This window comes from Pteropus medius, unplaced genomic scaffold (assembly GCF_902729225.1).
Source record: "Pteropus medius unplaced genomic scaffold, Ma_sr-lr_union100, whole genome shotgun sequence".
NCBI classification, from domain to species: domain Eukaryota; kingdom Metazoa; phylum Chordata; class Mammalia; order Chiroptera; family Pteropodidae; genus Pteropus; species Pteropus medius.
In genome coordinates, this window is record NW_024347790.1 from 2,129,799 (window position 1) to 2,149,792 (window position 19,994).

The following is a 19,994-nucleotide window of genomic DNA, read 5'->3' on the forward strand; positions in this document are numbered from 1 at the left end:
CTCTGGCTCCCGAAGACCGTGACCTCCCACCACCCTTTGTTTTCTGTGACACAATTTAATCTTGGTGTGGACAAATAAAGTTGTTCCTTGTACGTAGTTGTGGGTCAGTCCGCTACTTTCTGGCACTATCTGTCATCGTTTGTCGTCACTTCAGTTCTGCTAGCTAATCTTGCCTGTATATGGCCCCAAGAGCTATGTGTGCTTTCTGTCACATAAGAGAGGCCCTCTTTGCATAGTGACTGAAAATTAAATTTTCATTTCTAAGAGTTCTGTAATTTCCATAAAAGATATTTTCCCAGCAAATTATCTTGTCCGAGTGGTAGAAAACCTACACGTAATAGGATAAATTACAGTGGTTGACTTCAGTCCTATTCTAAAGAAAGAAGTGGTGTCATGCACAAATTATAACATTGGTGCCAAAAAAAATTACTCTGGGCACACTTCATCTTTTAGTATATTTGTCCAGGATATAGTCTAGTGGATTTAGAAAAAAGGGAAGAAGGGAGAGTTCAGTGGAAAGAATACTAAATTTCATATTAAAGAACTGGATTCCAGCCAGTTCTGCCGTTAATTAGCCATGCAATATTGGGCAAGCTACTTATCTATTTCCTCTCTATCCATTTTTATGTGATAGAGAAGGAAGTATGAGAAATCTACAAGAATTCCAGACAGTTCTAAGCTGAATTAGCCCTTTTTCAACCCCTTTTGTCTTCCTTTTATTTACACAGATTAGGGTCTTTGAATGTTGAGTAACCTTTCAGCAAATAGTCACTTAATTTTCACCTTTTATTAAACATTTAAGACTGGTCTCTGAACAGAGTAGCCACAGCCCCTTGGAAGAAGCGTTTAGTGGAAGACTCTACTTCATCTTAATTTCTAGATGAAATAAAACCAAGGCCCAGAGACTCCTGTCCCTGCCCAAGGTACAGAGGTACTTCAGTCATGCACCATCTTACTGCCAGGCGGTCACGTGAAGTGTGAACAACTGTAGCCTGATGGAGACCTGGGATCAAGTACCGACTGCCCCTTAGTAGTTTATAAGTCATTGATCCTCTACGAACCTCTTACATTTAAAATACCTGCCAAACTAACCCCACTTAGGTGTTGTGAAGATCACGAGGTAATGTGTTAAAACATTTTGTAGTCTGAATTCATTGGTATTGCTGTTTTGAGCAGCACAGCACCCATTGTCTTAGTTTTCCTTATTGCCGTGCACATTTCTTTAGTACGTACTTTGAATAGGACATTCTAGAGCCATCTACCTTTAGTACTGGGCACTTCCCATATAGGACATTCGTACTTCTGCTCACTCTTGATTTTGGGTGTTGATTTGTGTTCAGAAACCAAGCAACAGAGATGGTGTTAACATGCTGGTTTGTCCTTAGTTGGCAATCTTACCTCCTTTTATCCTTTTTATCTCAGGGTTGGGTCTTCAGGATTATAGATATGAGGGTATATAGGACATAAAATCATTAATATTATGAAAAATCACCCCCAAATGTATAGCATCTGTTAATAGCAAGATCAGAACAAGAGGTATTTACTTCCAAATGCAAAGATTATCACTTTAATAGAATTACTTTAACCATTGTAAATACTCCATTCATTTAATCCTATCTGTAATATTCGAATTTTTTTCTAATATTAAGCAACTTAATATTTTTGTTTGTATTTTCAGTGGTATTGAAAAATACAGTGTTCTTTAAACCTTATATATCCACAATGCTGATTTTAATACTTAATTGTCTTTGTCTTTATGGGCAGCTCTGATGATCCACGGGCTCAGAAATACATCACAGAAAGTAAATGTCTAGTGAGTATGGTTCTGTTATTCCCTGTTACACAAAGTAATTATTAAAGTACTGACGGTAGTATTGGTTTTAAACTTTGTATTTTTACTAAAATTATTCCTTATTTAACACCCTTATAATTTTCTTTATAGGTCACTGAAAAAAATGGGAAATTACGATATGAAATAGATACTGGAGAAGAAACAAAATTTGTTAACCCAGAAGATGTTGCCAGACTGATATTTAGTAAAATGAAAGGTATTAAGCCAGAGAAAATCTTTTAAGAGTTGACCTTCAAAAAGAGTTAGATGTATTTTTTGACCTAGGGAGAAGCAGGTGATTAAGCAGATTAGCAGTAAGGGACCTAAATTCTAGATCTGACAGGGCCATGAAAATTGGACATGTGACCATTGCTAAACGACTTACCTTCCCTGACTCTGGTTTCCCGAGAAGTAATGTCAATGGATTGGGCTGGATTAGCATTTTCAAAACTTCTTAGGAAGTGGCGAAATAAGCACAGCGAAGACTTAATATTATATCTCCCGCTTTAAGATTGACAGTGCACTCGCAATGATATTTAGGCAGATTAAGATTTTATCGCCACTTCGGGTGATAAAGGCTGGAGCTGAGTGGCATTCTTTGGAGCAATTTAGGAAGTTCTGGAGTAGATCATTTATAAGGCTCACATCAGCTCTGGAGTTACGTTATGAACTTGTAGGATGGAAGACCGCCCTTTAATTAATGTGTCGAACTAACCTTATGCTGTTTGTTTCATGTTGACTCATTAGAAGCTTGTCCTCAGTGGGACCAGTGTAGTTTGCAATATGGCTGAAACTTAAGCCTAAAAGTCAGGTGCTTAAGTGCCTCGTTCCATGTCCACAAATAATCTCAAAACCACAAAACGTAGTGCACAATTTAAGAGAGCAAGGGAAGAAAATCAGCGGGGTGGGGCAGTCAGGTGAATTGGAAAATCTTTATACTGAGGTGATCTTTGCTACAAATTAATAAACCTCAGAAAGTATCACAACGTTTTTTTTATGTCATCAGAATTTATTTTTATTTTTTTAAATATGTAGAAACGGCACATTCTGTCTTGGGCTCAGATGCAAATGATGCAGTTATTACTGTTCCATTCGACTTTGGAGAAAAACAAAAAAATGCTCTTGGGTAAGTATAATATGGGGTTTATCTTATTTGCTTACTTCAAAGAAATACAAATTTCACAATATCACATATAGTAAAAAGTAAAATTGCATTTGAAAATACTTTAGGCAATAAGATTATATTCGTAAATGCTTATATGTGTGTGTATATACACACGTGTAAATAGGATGGTGAAAAGTATGTTAAAGATCATAAATACTTTTATAAAATACTAAGAGAAGATAAAATTAGATATACCTTCTTAGCTCTTTTGATTGGAAACGTTTTTTAGTTACCAGGTTAAGTCGATGTTTATCAATCACTTTGGCTTAGTTTCATGGTATTAGGGTTTATATGGGAATTATATAAAATATGCAATTTTAGAATATATTTGCAACTATTTCTTCACCTTAGATCTTAGCATCTTAACAAAAAGTTGCATTCAGTTTTAACAGGTCATTATGCAAATGTAATTGGTGAGTATGCATGCATTTGCCTCTCAGATAAGAGTTCCTGTGGGGCTTTGGTGAGCATCTAAGTTGCAGGGGTAGAGAATTGTTTTATTTACTTGAATTTGTGGGACATTAAAAACTGTGACCATAAAAGAAATTAGAAAATTTCAAAATGTATTATAAATTTATCTTAATCTCTTTCTAAAAAGTGTATAAGCATGGGCATTTTTGAGAGCTTTCCTTTCCTTGTTCAGTATGAGCACATGGTATTTTCTTTGTTAAGAAAATAGACTGAACACATTTCTTGTGTTGTCTTGCTTCTAAATTCTAAAGATCATTACCACTCATATCTAGCATTTCCAAAAATGTAGACTTGAACATGTTGTGATATTAAATTCATTGAAAGCAAATTGTCCACAGGGAAGCAGCCAGAGCTGCTGGGTTTAATGTTTTGCGATTGATTCACGAGCCATCTGCAGCTCTCCTGGCTTATGGAATTGGACAAGACTCCCCAACTGGAAAAAGGTAAAAACCATATTTGCAGCATTCAGTTTTCAGTGCAAAAAACGCTTAGATTATAACAGTTATATCAATAAAGATTATTATATAATTTGGTGGTTCCAAGCCTTTGTGGATGAAAAGATATCTAAACTAGAGTTTTTCTAATAAACGAAAAAGATGTCCTAGGAAAGCAGAGAAGGGACATGACAGGAGACAAGATGGGGCTTTCTTGCCCTCCTCTTGTCAGCCACATCTGGTACCTTTATTTGAGGAAGATTTGAAATTCGTAAGCCCAGCCAAGTTCAAGCTAGATTACTTAATTTTACCACCAATTCCAATTATTAAACATGTTTAGACACCTTGAGTAGTTTTATATACATTCATCTTGGCAGGAGACGGGGAGAAATCCAGCATGGGTATTTAAGATTTCTTTTAATAACAAAATAATAAAACATACTCCTAATTTAGTTGTCAAAACTTGCCTTAATAGACCTGGCACATTATGAAACTTCAGTTTATTCAAATGTGTTAATTTTCCCTAATTGTTTCACCTCATTCATATCTCACAGAGCAAAGAAACTAAAATGCACAAATCACTAGGAAATTATTTTTAGGTAACTAGATAAATACAGGATATCTGAAATTAGGGATTTCGATGCACAGAAAATTAGCTCCTAGTTTGCACGTTTCATTTTTATAGAAGATGTTATTGCAGTAGTAACTTTAATAATATTAACACGAAATTTCTGTATTGAATTTTTTAAAAATTCACTACAATCATGAATCTCTTCTTTATTTGAAAAGTTGGTGTTTTGAACTCGAGTCACTCAGAAGAATACAATTTTACCAGCACAACTAAAGGAAAAATAATTTTGATTTAAAACCAGAAGATCTGGTCTCTAGGCTTGATTCATCACTAAGTGGTGACCGTGGACACCTTAGTTACTCATGTGAGATTTTTAGTTTCCTCATTTGCGATTTAAAGGGATTAAACTAAATGACTTCTTAGTTTAAGAAGTCCAACCCAGCTTTAAAATGCTGTGATTCTCGCATAACTTGCTCGTGTTATTTTTTTAAGCAATATTTTGGTGTTCAAACTTGGAGGAACATCCTTGTCTGTCAGTGTCATGGAAGTTAACAGTGGAATATATCGTGTTCTTTCAACAAACACTGATGATAACATCGGGGGCACACATTTCACAGAAACCTTAGCACAGTATCTAGCTTCTGAGTTTCAGAGGTGAGTATTAATGGAGTTGATATATTCAATGAAATTTGAAATTTAATTTATTTGAAATTGCCCTGCGTCAAAGGAGATTGTATTTTTCCCATGTGCTGGATATTTTCATATCTAGAGTTAATAATGTCTAGCCAGGCAGATGTGGGGAGGCAGAGGTCAAGCTGCTCAGTGTGGTGTGCTGGGATTTTTCACCTCGTTTAAGGGGCCACCAGACACTGAACGGCACGAACTTGGATCTCAAATGCAGTTTCTTAATTCTTCACGTGCTGCTCTTCTGTCCGGATGAAAGAGGGCGCAGGTACTGAGGCCTCGCTCCCTTCCGAACAGTTTTTAAAAGTTTAGATCTGATGAAGATTACATTATAGTCACACAGCAGGAAAATAACGTCTTATGGAGTATTTCATTACTAATCTATTGCAAGGATATTTTACTTTTGTTACTGGATGCAATTATTCCATTCAAAATTCTAATCTTGTTTGTCACATAAAGAGCCAAATATGCAAAGGTTATATTTTGGACATTACTGTTCTAAACTGACTGGGTAAAAAATAGTCTTGAAAAAAATGGTAATTTCTCACTTGTTTAGTGAAGACTCAATACTGCTTTTTGTTATAAAGGTGTTCCAACTCAAGATTGTTACTTTTATTACCAATTCCAATTATGAAGCAAGGCCATTGGTTGCTACTTAGCAAGCAGTTTTTAACAATTAAATCATCTTGGAGGTAGAGGAACTATAATTTTACATATTTTATGTGTGTCAGATTTCTTTGAAGAAACACTTTAATTCTTTAATGCTGGACATATAATTTTATACCATTAAACATCAATTATGCTGCGATTGTAAAGGGTGAAGTATGAGACTTGACCCAGTTATATTAATTTCCTTCAACTCCCATTTGTCTCATCTGCAAAAAAGGTGACAGCTACTCCACTTTCTTCAAAGTACACTCTGTTATTATGGTTTTGGAATTCAGCAATTCAAAGTATTAAGTATATTGGTTATTTTTTTTTCTTTTTTCTTTTTTTTTTTTTTCGAGGAGGCTCTTTTAATTGCAGCGGATTTTCTTTGGAAATTTCGGAGAGTTGGGAGCAAGATACTAAAATCTGGTAATAATATTGATTCATGAGCTGCTTATTCTAAGAGGGGTTATCCAGGTTTTAGTGACAATAAATTACATATGAATTAGTAATTTTTAAACTTCAAAGGCTTTGTTTTTAATTTAGGTCCTTCAAGCATGACGTCAGAGGAAATGCCCGAGCTATGATGAAATTGATGAACAGTGCTGACATTGCAAAACATTCTTTGTCAACTTTGGGAAGTGCCAATTGTTTCCTTGACTCATTATATGAAGGTCAAGATTTTGACTGCAATGTGTCCAGGTAAAACTGAAATTCAAAAACCTGTTTTAAAAAATTCTAAGTACATTCATATTTCGGTGTAATTCTCTCACTTTGGGCTTTTTGTTTGTTCACTTGGAATTTATTTGCCAGCTTTAAAGGGAGAGCTTCCCTGTCTTTATTTCGGGGGTCCAGGTTTTGTCAGACTAAATAATCGTTCCCAAAGTAATTATGTCAGTGGTGATTGCCTGCTCCGTTATTTGCAGCTACAGATAGCAGTATGTGAAAAAGATATCCTAGATCTTTTTAAGAAAGGTGAGAGGAGACTTAAGTTTGAGATTTTCAGATTTCTCCTTTTAAATGGCAGTCTCAACTATATGGTCCCTAGTTCTTCGTTGCTTGAATTTGATGTGGGGCTTGCACATATTTCAGTGGTTGTTTACTGTAAGTTAATAGTTAGTTAATACTGCATGGCAGGCTGTATTCTAAGTATTAATATGTAAAGATAACAATCCATTGAGGTAAGTATTATTTTCCTTATTTTACATTAGAGGAAGCTGAAACACAGAGGTTTCATTACTTGCTAGGAAGTGTTGGACCTGGGATTCAAACCGAGCCAGTCTGACTCTACCAAATTATCCCACTCTACCAAAGATCGATATGTCCCTTGGTTTTGTTTGCTGTCATACATTGTCAACATTTTAGATTTTAATCGCTTTTATGATTTTAGTAAACACAGGTATAATGGGCTTCAAATTGTGTTTAATGCCCATATCTTTTACATAATTCAACACATTGGCTACGAATGGTCGCACTTTTCCCCAGAAAGCCCAGAGCGTGGTCAGACTGTTAAAACCTCCCAACAGCCTAACGGGTGACTAGGTCACATAGTGAAAATTTCCAGAATTATAACATTATATTATTTTTAGGATTGTACTATATTTGGTTAAATTCTCTCTTCATCTGGTCTTTGCAGTTTAGCTTCCTCACCCTCCCTGGGCTTTCCTGAAGACTCTAGATCTGCATGCCCAAAGGAGAGCCATTAGCCACCTATATCTATTTAAATTTAAATAGATTAGAAACAAATAACAAAAAAATTCCATTCCTCAGTAGTACTAGCAACAGCTCCAAAGCTCCATAGTCTCAAGGGGCTGGTGGTTCACAGAAGATTCTATTGGTACTGCTCTAGATCTTTTAGGAGAGATTTCAAGCTACAACCCGAAAGATAGAAAGGTGTTAAATTAAATTGAAATCTCTTTTGTGGGCAGAATGTCTTTATATTTTCTCCATTTCCAGATTCCTAACTTAGTGCTGAGTTTGTCTAAGTACTCAATGTATGTTGGTTTATTTATACCAGTTTTTGAGAATGAGATAGAATTTGTAATTTTTTATTAAGAAAATTTTGCCTTTATCACAAAGATATCAGTCATAAAGTATGTTTCAGTATCTGGAGATAGCACAAAAAATTTTAAAAATCAGTCATCTGCATTTGAGAAGTACAGCATGAAATTGGGGAGTACATTTTTCATGAACACAGATCGTTCTTAAAAGTATATGTAGCATTCAAGTTTCTCAGGTTGTGCAAAGGAGCTAACCTTATGTACAGTATAGTCTCAGATTATTAAGAACAATTTTTAAAACTTTTAACATAAAATTATCAAAAACTTCCAAATGATGGTTTGATTTGGATCAATAGGTTTTTGTTGGGAATGTCATACATTGAGTCTTCATTTGTAGGATTTTGGAAGCTTGTAAGTAGGCCAGAGATAAGAATCTGCAACTTGAATTTGACCTTAAATGTCTTCATACATTTGTAGATGGATAACTTAGATGTTTTTCCCCCCATGGTATTGCAGTGCTGGGTGTTAAATATCCTCTTCTGATTGTAAACCTATTCTTAAGAGAACCAGCACATTAGGTTTTGGCTTTACTGTTATAAGAAAAAGTTGTTAATTGTACTATGCCTTTCTCTTCTCTGTGTGTATGTGTACAGAGCAAGATTTGAACTTCTCTGTTCTCCACTTTTTAACAAATGTATAGAAGCAATCAGAGCACTCTTAAAACAAAGTGGATTTACAGCAGATGATATTAACAAGGTAATACTTTTATCTTTTTCTAATTTATTTTATGAATATTTTCAGAATTGGAATTTAGGAAATGGTTCCTAGTACTGGAAGAATATTTTATGAATTTAAATATTTTCTGAGCTTGTTTAAACGAGTAAAGAAAACATTAAAATTTGATTAATGGCTCTAGTTATAGATATAGATAGATATAGATAGATATAGATTTATAGATAGATAAAGATTTATAGATAGATAAATCTATCTATATTAGATAAATATATAGATAGATAAATCTATATCTATCTATATCTATCTATCTATCTATCTATCTATCTATCTATCTATATCAATTTCCTAGCAGGAAAAGAATAATTCCTTGTCAGTATATTATCTATATGTAAGTAAAGACTGACTGGCATTTGAGTGTTTACTATGTATCAAGCACTGGTCTAAGAGTTTTACATGGATGAACTCATTGAATACTCACCAGTAACTCTGAGGTAGATGCTGTTATCCCCATTCTCTAAGTGAAGCCACCAAGGTACAAAGAGGTGAGTGACTTCCTGGTGACCGTGTGGTCAGTGGTAGAGGCAGGATTTAACTGTGCTTCCTGAGTCTGTCCTTAAACTCCCTGCTCCTCTCTGCTGACATAAGAAAATATTTTCAGACTTTCAAAAACATTCCAATTTTTAATGTTTTCCTTATTTCCCCAAGATTATTTCTATTCATTCAAAATGTATGTAATTTTAAAAGAATGTTCATTATTAATATAATAATAAGTATTCAGATAAGAACATTTAGGAAATACCAAAAGGCAACCAGAGTTATATTTTGGAATATTTCTAACTAATATAATTTGCATGTACAATTTCGAATTTTATTTTCTTCATATAATATAACTGATTTCTTTCCTCATATTTCTGCATAGTTTTAATTAACTCAACTTTAAATAGATTTGTAATATCCTAAAAAAGGAAAGTCACCGTAGACAATTTCGTCATTTTACTGTGGACAGTAGGTTGGGCCTCCCCCTCCCTCAGAACAGTCATGCCCACCTTCAGACCTCAGCTTTTATCATAGTGATTATTCCTAGGATAAATTCCCATAGCAGAATTTTTGGGTCAAAGAGTTTAAAGAGCTTCAGACTATTTTTACCTTCAGATTCTTTCCAAAAATGTTGAATTACCTAACACTCTTATGAGCAATTCCTAAGAATATACATTTTACCTTGCTTACTGAGATTTATCATTTAAAAGTAAATTTTCCAATAAATAGTTGAAAAAAAGATAGGTTTTTACTTGATAGTTTATGGATTATTAAAAGATTATTTTTAAATGTTTATTTAATCTTGTGTTTCTTTGTGTGTAAATATTTATTTCATATTCTTTGCCTTTTTAATCATTTAAATCCGTATTTTTAAAATTTATTTGTGCAGATGTTCTATATAGCCATAACATTAACTATCACTGCAACCTTCTTTTGAGGCATGTAGTATACTGTTTAATTTTGGTCCTTTCAGAGGACCAAAATTGACATACAGAAGTTTCATTTATTTATCTAATTATTGGTCTGTTACTCTGATTTTTTCTGCTGTTTCTAAGTTTGTAAATTCCATCTTTGTTCAGTGTATGACAAATATTTAATAACTATTTTAATTTGTCTATAGTTTGAAAGTTTTTATATTTTAACTATTTTGGTGTATGCTGTATGATGGAAGCCATTTTGGGGGGTTTTGCATTTTCTTTGCAATTCAATAAGTATTTTTTTGAACATTTAATAATACTTTACCTAAGGTGTTGGACTGGGCGCTTGGGGTTAGGGGGTAGATTATGAAGAATAAGACACGAATATATAATTGTCGCAAGGCGGTGGTGGGAATTGAATGGTCTTGGGGACAGACCCACCTAAATCAGAAGGCTCACAGTGCTAATAGTTTCTTTAGCATGTTGACAGTAACAAACAACCCCTAAATCTCAGTAGTTTTCTATATTTTTCTCACATTTCCTCTGGGCTGTGGGTCTATTGCTGCGGTGCTTCTCATTCTGTCACCTAGACTAATGGAGCAGCTGTCTGGGACATGCGGTTCCCATGGCGGAGGGAAAGGAGAAGAGAGCCTGCAGAACCTGCCTGGCTTTTAAAGCTTCTGCATAGATATGATGTACTTCAGTGTTTTCAAGTTCAGTTGGCCAAAGCCAGACGCAAGGCCGGGCCTTACAGTGGGGCAGGGAAATCTCCACCTGCTGAGAGGCAGTGGGCGGGGTGTCTAACCCGCTTACAGGGCAGGGGCAGGGGCAGGGCAGGCAAGCAGGCATAATTGGACTGTATATGCATCACAGTATTTAATCCTCACGATAGCACCAGGAGGTACACACTGTTACCTCCCTTTCCAGACGAGGAAGCTAAGGTTTCTGAAGAGGTTAAGTCCTTGGCTTCAAGTCGGGATGCTGGCGAGTAAGTGATGGAAATAGGGTTGGAGCACCGCAGTGTGCCCCCATAACCCTGCTCTTGCTTTATTCTTATTCCCAGCCTTTGATTTTCCAGAGGAAATCTTATACTCAAAATCTCTCTTCCACTTACTTTGCTCTTGTACATTTATATCTTCTTAAGTCCCTTTACTGTCTGTTGAGTGGGCTCATGGAAGGGCACATTGATAAATTGATGTGATTAATCCCTTCATTTTAACCAGGCTCCCAGATGCTACAACTATATTTTAATAGCTGCATAGTATTTCATTGCATTGATGTACCATAATTCATAAAACCAATTCTTGATATTGAATGTATAGGTTATTTTAGTTTTATAAACAGCAGTCTAGTGGCTTTGTGAACATCTTTAATTTCCTAAATTAATTTTGGGAGTAAAATCCCAAATTTTAAGACTTTTAATATTTATCACCAATTTGTTCACCAAAAAAGAAACCAAAAAACTATTTAAGTAGGTGTAGCCCTTCATTACTAACATTGCAATTTTTAAAATTCTCTTTCTTTAGAATTACTCTTTTCAACTTCTTACATAAAATCTCTAGGAATGAGCAAATCAAATCCTTTACAGGGATAGAGGTATTGGTAATATTTACATGGAATATGATGTCATTCCGAAGATGTTTTATCTGTCACATCTGATGCACTGAAGCTGGGATTATTCCTACAGATATGAGGAAAAGTCCACTTTGCATGTAAAAATATATATGTATGTCTTAAGCACTGCACCACAAGTAAGCTGCCTAGCAGCCATGTAGAGCAGCAGATTCACTGTACCATTGCATTCTTCTAAAAAGACATGTTCCCTACCATTTTTCTTGAAACACACAGTCCTATTGGTCTTCCTTTCATTCTCCTACGAGACTGAGTGATGGGTGTAGAGATTTAAAAATTTTTCACACTGAACTCTTTGCTGTGAGAAAAGCAAGAGCACAAGTGTGATTATAAATGCAAGTGCCCACTTGGTCCCGTCAGAGCCAAAACAGGTCATGGGGGGCCTGCCACCGACAGGAGCTGTCCTAGTCCAAAGCGGAGCGCTGCTGCCTGCCTGCTGGTCACTGCCTTTCAGAGATGCAAGCACTGCTGTTGGAGCCTGTGACTTTTTAAAGGACTCTCCAGATAGGAACTTTCAATGAAAATTTTTAATGTTTAAATGTTGGTAACTAATTCAGAACTTTTAATAACACCACGTGGAGCAATAAAACAAATTCATGCCTGATATAAATTGCAAGTCGCTACTTTGCAACCTCTGGTCCGCAGGGTTTTGTTTTATGGGTGTTTTTATTGTTTTGTTCCTGAGTGCCAGGTGCTTCTAAAATGAATTTAATACCTTTTCATCCTTTTAAATATTCCACCTTAGTGCATAATGCATAGAAAATCTCTGTTCCTCAAGAATTCTAAAGAATTTACCTATAAACAGATTTTGTCTGAGACTAATTTTTGAAGTATTTTATCTTTCACAAGTTGCTTCAATTTTGAATTTGAGAATTTTGAAGACCTGTTTCATAATGATTTCTTAAATTTTTAACATACAACCTTGCATAATGTTCTTACAATTTTTAATTTTATATATCTTGATACTAAAATTTTAAAGTATAAAGAAGTGTAAATTAAAATGGGCTAATTTCCCTGTTTTTTCCTTTCCTAGGTTTGACAGATATTTGTTTTATTTTTTTCTCCAATTCCTGCCACTACCACTCCCAAAAAACTTACTTAGATTTTTTTTCAAGTTGTGTTTTTTGATTTCTAATAGGTTTATTTCTGCTTTTCTCTTTATTTCTTCAAACTTTTACAGGACACTTTCTTTATTTTTCTAAATTCCTAATATTGAATGCTAATTCATTTATTTCATTTAATGATTTTCCCTAATAAATTAGCTGTGATTTTACTTATTAATAGCTTTGGTTTTATTCCAAACTTTGATAGATTTTATTATTTTCTTTTAAGAATAATCTGTAATATTTTTTATTTTCCTCTGTTGTTTAGATTCATATTTTTTAAAACTGAAGCACTTGAGGTGTTTTGATTGTTTTATGAAATAACTGTGAAAATTGTAGTTGAAAAGCCCTTAGTAAGAACAGTTATTTATGTTTGGAATACGTCTGTTCTATTAAAATTTAAATTTGCAAAAGAAATTTCATACTAAGACTAGCTGCTTAAGTAATTTATTTAAAACTTGCTGTTTACCGTCAGCCTTAATAGTAACACACTATTTGTAATTTTTACCCTTTTAAATGAAATTACCAAAAGCCAAAATTTTCCAGGGTTGCTATTGTTTTTTTCTTTTTTTTTTTTTTGCATAATGCCACTTATTGTTTATTAATAAAGCTTTTTGATTTTAAATATGAGAAATTTGAAAAGCCATAGAGTCTACATTTTTATACTCATGGTGTTTATGTAGGATCATAAAATTTTAGAGAAGACTTTTCACTAACCTCTAAAATGGACCTTTTGGGGAACTTGGCCAAGCCAACCTGCTTTTCTTTTTTTCTTTGTATCCATCAGCTGATAGTTCTCCTACCCTCACCTGAGATTAATATGGTGCCCCTGTCATTTCACACCTAATTTTAAAAAGGCCTAGTTTTCATCCTCTGATCCTTTTCCCTGAGCTTTTAGAGCATCCATAAAAAGACTGTGGAATAAATGATTATTGATGGTTTCCCTTCTTGGGTTACCTATTTATTCGATATTCTGAATACTTATGGAGTTTTAAGTGTTAAATGTATGAATTAATGAGGAAATTAAGGTATTTATAAAGGAGCAGTTTTGTTCCATTCAGCTTTATTGAAGTGTAGTTGACCAATAAAATTATTAAAAAGTGTACAACATGAGATTTCATATACATTATGAAAAGATTCCGAACATCAAGTTAGCTAACACATCTATCACCTCATATATTTACCTTTGAGGGGGGTGAAAACTCTTAAGTTCTAGTCTCTTAATTGTATAATACAGTATTATCAACTGTAGTCTCTATGCTATACATTAGGTCCTCAGACCTTATTCATCTTACAACTGAAAGTTTGTATCCTTTTACCAGCCTCACTACCCACTACCTAGCCCCAACCACTTTTCCACTATCTGTTTCTATAAGTTCAACTTTTTTTTTCATTTTAGATTCTACATATAAGTGATACCATGCAATATTTGTCTTTTTCTCCGTATGGTATATTTCACTTAGCATAATGGTCTCCATTCATGTTGTTGCAAATGGCAAGATTTCCTTCTTTTTTTCAGCTGAATAATAATGCATTGTATATATGTACCAGATTTTCTCAATCCATTCATCTGTCAACAGACATAGAATGTTTCCATATCTTGGCTATTGTGAATAATGCTGCAGTGAACATGAGAGAACAAATATCTCTTTGAAATAATGATTTCGTTTCCTTTGGGTATATACCCAGAAATGGGGGTGCTGGTTCATATGGTAATTCAATTTTTAAATTCTTGAGGAATTTCCATACTGTTTTCCATAGTGGCTGTACCATTTTACATTCCCACCAACAGTGCACAAAGGTTCCCTTTTCTCTACATTGTCATCAACATTTATTGTCTCATCTTTTTAATAGTAGAGATCCTAACAGGTACGAGGTGACATCTCATTGTGGTTTTGATTTGCATTTGCCTGATGATTAGTGATGTGCAACACCTTTTCATGTACCTGCTGGCTACATGTATGTGTTCCTGCAAATGTCTATTCAGGTCCCTTGCCCATTTTTTAATTGGGTGTTTTTTTTTGTTGTTTGTTTGTTTTATTTTTGACTTGTTTGTGTTTTGTTTTGGTTTGTTTTTGCTGTTGAGTTTATGGGTTTCTTGTATATTTTGAATATTAACCCTTTTTCGTATATGTGATTTGCAGATATCTTCTCCCATTTCATAGGTTGCCTTTTCATTTTGTTGATGATTTCCTTTGCTGTACAGAAATTTTCTAGTTTGACACAGTCCCACTCATTGATTTTTGCTTTGGGCGTCAAATCCAAAAAATCATTGCCAAGACCAATGTCAAAGAGATTACCCTGTTTTCTTCTAGGAGCTTTAAGATTTTGGGTGTCACTTCAAGTTTTGCTTCTGACTCTCCAGTTTTTCCTACACCGTTTATTAAAGAGACTGTCCTTTCTCCGCTGTATATTCCTGGCTCCTTTGTTGAAAATTAATTGACCATATATGCACGAGTTTATTTCTTATTTCTTTCTGTTGCATTGATCTGTGTGTCTGTTTTTATGCCAATACCGTAGTATTTTGATTACAATAGTTTGTCGTATAGTTTGAAATCAAGAAGTATGATGCCTCTAGCTTTGTTCTTTCTCAAGATTGCTTTGGTTTGGAGTCTTTTTCCTGGTATATAGCCAAAGGAGATACTCCTTTGCCCATTTAAAAACTGCTTCTTTGTTTGCTATGTATTGTCCTGTGGGACTCATGAATACAAGCCTGTTGGCGATCTGAGCTAGGTGATTTGGGGGCCCATCTCTTGGATGGCAGCCATAAAAGTTGGAGCACTAATTCTGTGTGGACAAGCTCATAAAGGAACAATTTTATATGACGTTCTTCAGAAATAATGATTCGTATATATATTTATATGGTAGGTATAACATAAAATAGTACATTAAAGTAGGGTTTCTTATATCTTACCATTACATGCGATGAAGATGGATCAGCCTATTACATTTAATTTTGAGAAACAGCCATTGTTCTAAAAGTAAAAACTGAAAATGATTTTTATTTTCTAGGTTGTCCTTTGTGGAGGGTCCTCTCGAATTCCAAGGCTGCAGCAACTGATTAAAGACCTTTTCCCAGCCGTTGAGCTTCTGAATTCGATCCCTCCTGATGAGGTTATCCCCATTGGTGCAGCTATAGAAGCAGGAATTCTTATTGGGAAAGAAAACCTTTTAGTAGAAGATTCTCTTAAGATAGAGTGTTCAGCCAAAGATATTCTAGTTAAAGTATGTTTTAGCTTTTCTTTACTTTTTCATAAAAGTGGTATAGATTTAATGTCGTAAGATTTTATACATGTCATGCTTTTACAATGAAACTGTATACTGGTAGAAATTTTTAATTTATAATTATAATTTTACTTTTCATGAGTTTTTGTATTCTTTTAGTATTTATCACTAATTTCTTAATAACTGTAACTTTAATCATAAGTTTCTAATATAGATAGATATATGTTTCAATTTCTGTTTAAATAAAGTGGGATGAGATTAAGGATCATTTTCATTTTCTTCTCTTTGCTTATCTGTAGTTTCCAAAAAGTATCAGCAAGGGATATATTACATTTATAATAGGAGTGATTTTTTTAAAAATTGGAATGATCAATATCAAAGGATATGCTTATTATTTTCCTGCTTATTAGGGAGTCGATGAATCAGGAGCCAACAGTTTCACAGTACTGTTTCCATCAGGGACCCCTTTGCCAGCTCGAAGACAACACACATTACAAGCCCCTGGAAGTATATCTTCAGTATGCCTCGAACTCTATGAGTCTGAGGGGAAAAACTCTGCAAAAGGAGAAAACAAGTTTGCACAGGTGAGTACATAAAATTGGACTATGAATTAGTCACATGAAACTGTTTAGCTTTTTCCTCTGAATTCGTCTCAGTTTAATATCAATTAATATAAAATGTATGTGGGATGTCTAACACATTTTTATGAGTGGATTACTTTTACTTATTCATTTTCATAAGAAAGCAGAAATAGGCGATTTTAATTTGAAAGAGTTACGGGAAAATAAAAAAATACAATCTGTATGTATAGTATATTCTTTCTCTTTGAGCTCTTGACCATCCTTGGTGATAAAGTATGTGGCAGAGGAAATAACATTTTTTTGTTTGCTAAATGCCAGGTGCTGTACTAGGTACTTTACAAACATAATCTCAAAATGCCGTGAGATAGACATCATTATGTGCGTTTTATAGATGATTAGTAAACAGGCTTATAGTAGTAAATGCCTTGTTATTTTCTTGATTGACTTGATTTATCCTCAGGTTTTACTCCTTGACTCATACTCTTGCCATGAAGCCATGCTGTCTCTGATACAGAATAAGTTTGCTTTTTAAAATAGCACATGCATATTTCATACTATATGGTCCTCTGCATCCTTTTAAAAAGAGCGAGGGGAGCCATGTTATTGGCTTAGAAGCATGCCCAAGAAATATAGTTACATTAAAATATGCACACAAGGACTGCAGAACCACATTTACAGTATGATATTTGTTTTTAAATAAAAAGATTGCGAGCATGGGTCTGTGTGAGAGAGATGTTTGATTAGTTGTGTGTATTTAGATATCCATACCTGGATACAGAAAACATCTACAAGTTACTTGAACCATGTCGGGAACCTTAACAGTGGGTAGGTTTGAAGGCACCAAGAGAGGTGTCTTTTTTAACTTTTTAACACTGTAACAGATTTGTTATAAATAGCACAGGACATGAGCGTGAATTACTTTTATAGTAAAAATAAAACAAATGTAGGTAACAAAGGAGAATGTATAATATCTTTAGCTTTATATATGTTTTATAATTTCAACAATAAGAATTTCAAGAATAATGAAAACACACACATACATTATATACTTAACATCTTAGAAGCCTACCAGAATAGGGCCCCCTCAGCTAGTAAAGCTTTCAAAATCTCCTCCAGATGTTTCTCTGGTGTGTTACTGTAGAAGCTCTTTTCTATGCACCAGATGTCTAACTTCAGGTGGTAGTGCTGTATATTCCCTTAGCTTTTCTATCTAGTATATGTATTACTTTTCTCTTCATAGTACTATCACTATGTCCTAACTTGCAGATGCCAAGAGAAGACTTAGTCACATAGCACTGAATTTGGAAGAGAATCTTTTAGAGAACCCATCCTTTCTAACCTCCTCATTTTACAAATGAGGAAAGCTAGGTACTTAGTGCCTTGCCTAAGGTCATAAAATTGATATCTGAAAAGTTACTGCCAAACTTGGTTTATTGTTATTCTTTTCTTTGGGAAACTGGGGACTTTCATAGTAAATGCATTAGTATCTCTTACAAATGTAATCTTACCTGTACAAAAGAATTTGCCACGTTTCTTTTGAATAGGTTTTCCAAGTATATTTAAAATATTTGAATTTTTAAAAGTACATATAAAAAGATTGCCAAAATGTAATTTACATGTTACTGTTAATGGCTTAATTATCAAAAAGAAAAGCAGTCTTTATTTTCTGAGACAAACAGTACTTCGTAGAAATAATCATTTTAATCTAGGACATGACATTTAAGACAGACAAGTATCTTACATGACCTCCTTCTGTAGGAAAATTTCATTTCATAGTTAAAAAAGTTTAATCCTCTTCTCTGAATTCTGATAACTGGTAGCAGAATTGAAAACTGCCCTATTTTAAAAGGTTTATTTCAGTAATAAGTAGGATTTGGTCTATTGGTATAATTGATGTATCAGTTTATTAATATGTCAAAGTACTGAATCATCTTTGTATTATTTTTGCATACACAGGTTATACTCCAGGATTTAGATAAAAAAGAAAATGGGTTACGCGACATATTAGCTGTTCTTACCATGAAAAGGTACAAAATTTCTGATGTTAAGAAAATTCACTTTGAGACTTAACCTTTTTTGTCAGTTTATGGATTCTTCACCCATTGTCATTCTGGGAAAATCTTTTAGTAAAACCTTACAAAGATTTTATCAGTGATTTACATTGTTGCCCCACAGAACTACTATATTTTACAAAAAAAAAATATATATCTCAAGTTATTTGCATTCTGAATTTTTTATGATATCTTTAATTATTTTGGATATAGTTAACCTAAAAAACTGGCTCATGAAAGTTTAGGATATAATTTTTCTCAATTTTAAATAATTTTCTAAGGTTTACATAATTGATATTATTTGTCCTATAAAAGGATAACTTTGTTTCAATATTGCTACAGAAAATTTCTAGGAAATAAATTACTACCTAAATCTAGCTATTACAATTTCCCTAACAACAGTTCATCCATAACACTATGTCTTGCAGTTCTATCTAAATTATATCTAAGTTAACATTCAGGACAATTCATATCATAAACCATTTAGCAAGAATATGGAATTTATTGGGGTAGGTTTGTCTTGGCCTGGGCTTGAAAAAAGCATGATGCATCTTGAACTTGAATAAAGGCTTACACCTAAGATCTTTATCATCATGGGTTTCCAAGGAAAACAACTTTGTCTCAGTGGTCTAGGAAGAAATTTTTAAGAACAATTACCTAATTATAGTATAGTATAGTATAGTATAGTATAGTATAGTATAGTATAGTATAGTATAGTATAGTATAGTATATATATACAGTATAATATAGTATTTAAAGACACTGAAGTTATGCTTCTTTTAATACTCTTTTTTCAAAAATTAAAATTATCTCTTGTTTACTCAGAGTCCTCAAGTAATTCCTTAAGGACTTTCTATTTTTTTTAAAATGAGCTCAGAAATTGTTATTTTTTGTTTGTTTAGGGATGGATCTTTACATGTGACGTGCACAGATCAAGAGACTGGAAAATGTGAAGCGATCACTATTGAGGTGGCATCTTAGTGTTTTAGAGAAACCATGAATGTTTTAGAACTAGAATGTCCACATTATTTGGTTTTGTTTATAAGTGATGTTTATATTAAAATACTTTTGAACTGTGTAACCTATGTTTCTATTAAACTACAATATATTATAAATATTGCAACCTTTTTTGTTGTCCCTTTAAGATGAATCATTATCAAGAGAAATATAAGGAACTTTTTCTATCATGAAGCTATTTAAAATTAGTTTGAGTCGATTGGAGGAAATTTTACTGGGAATTTAACATTGTGTTCTTAAAATTTTTTTGTTTCTATAACTTCTAATTTTAAGAATTCTTTTATTCTTATTAGATGATTAAGAGAACAATTTAAAAGTCCTTGATATTAAATGAAAAAAAATTTCCGAACCATGTACAAAGTAAGATACCATTTTTAATTGAAAGAAAAGAT

General features: G+C 33.7%; 1 protein-coding gene across 1 annotated transcript; it reads left to right on the plus strand.

Moving 5' to 3' along the window:
* Nucleotides 1–1,579: 1,579 nt before the first annotated feature.
* On the plus strand, nucleotides 1,580–19,708 carry LOC120614620 (heat shock 70 kDa protein 14). Its single transcript, XM_039877428.1, has 11 exons — nucleotides 1,580–1,813; nucleotides 1,943–2,048; nucleotides 2,867–2,957; nucleotides 3,806–3,910; nucleotides 4,965–5,126; nucleotides 6,351–6,506; nucleotides 8,458–8,560; nucleotides 15,741–15,953; nucleotides 16,364–16,537; nucleotides 18,491–18,561; nucleotides 19,488–19,708. Exons 1-11 carry the CDS (start codon nucleotides 1,757–1,759, stop codon nucleotides 19,564–19,566), a joined length of 1,317 nt encoding a protein of 438 aa, XP_039733362.1. The 5' UTR covers nucleotides 1,580–1,756; the 3' UTR covers nucleotides 19,567–19,708.
* The last annotated feature ends 286 nt before the right edge of the window (nucleotides 19,709–19,994 follow it).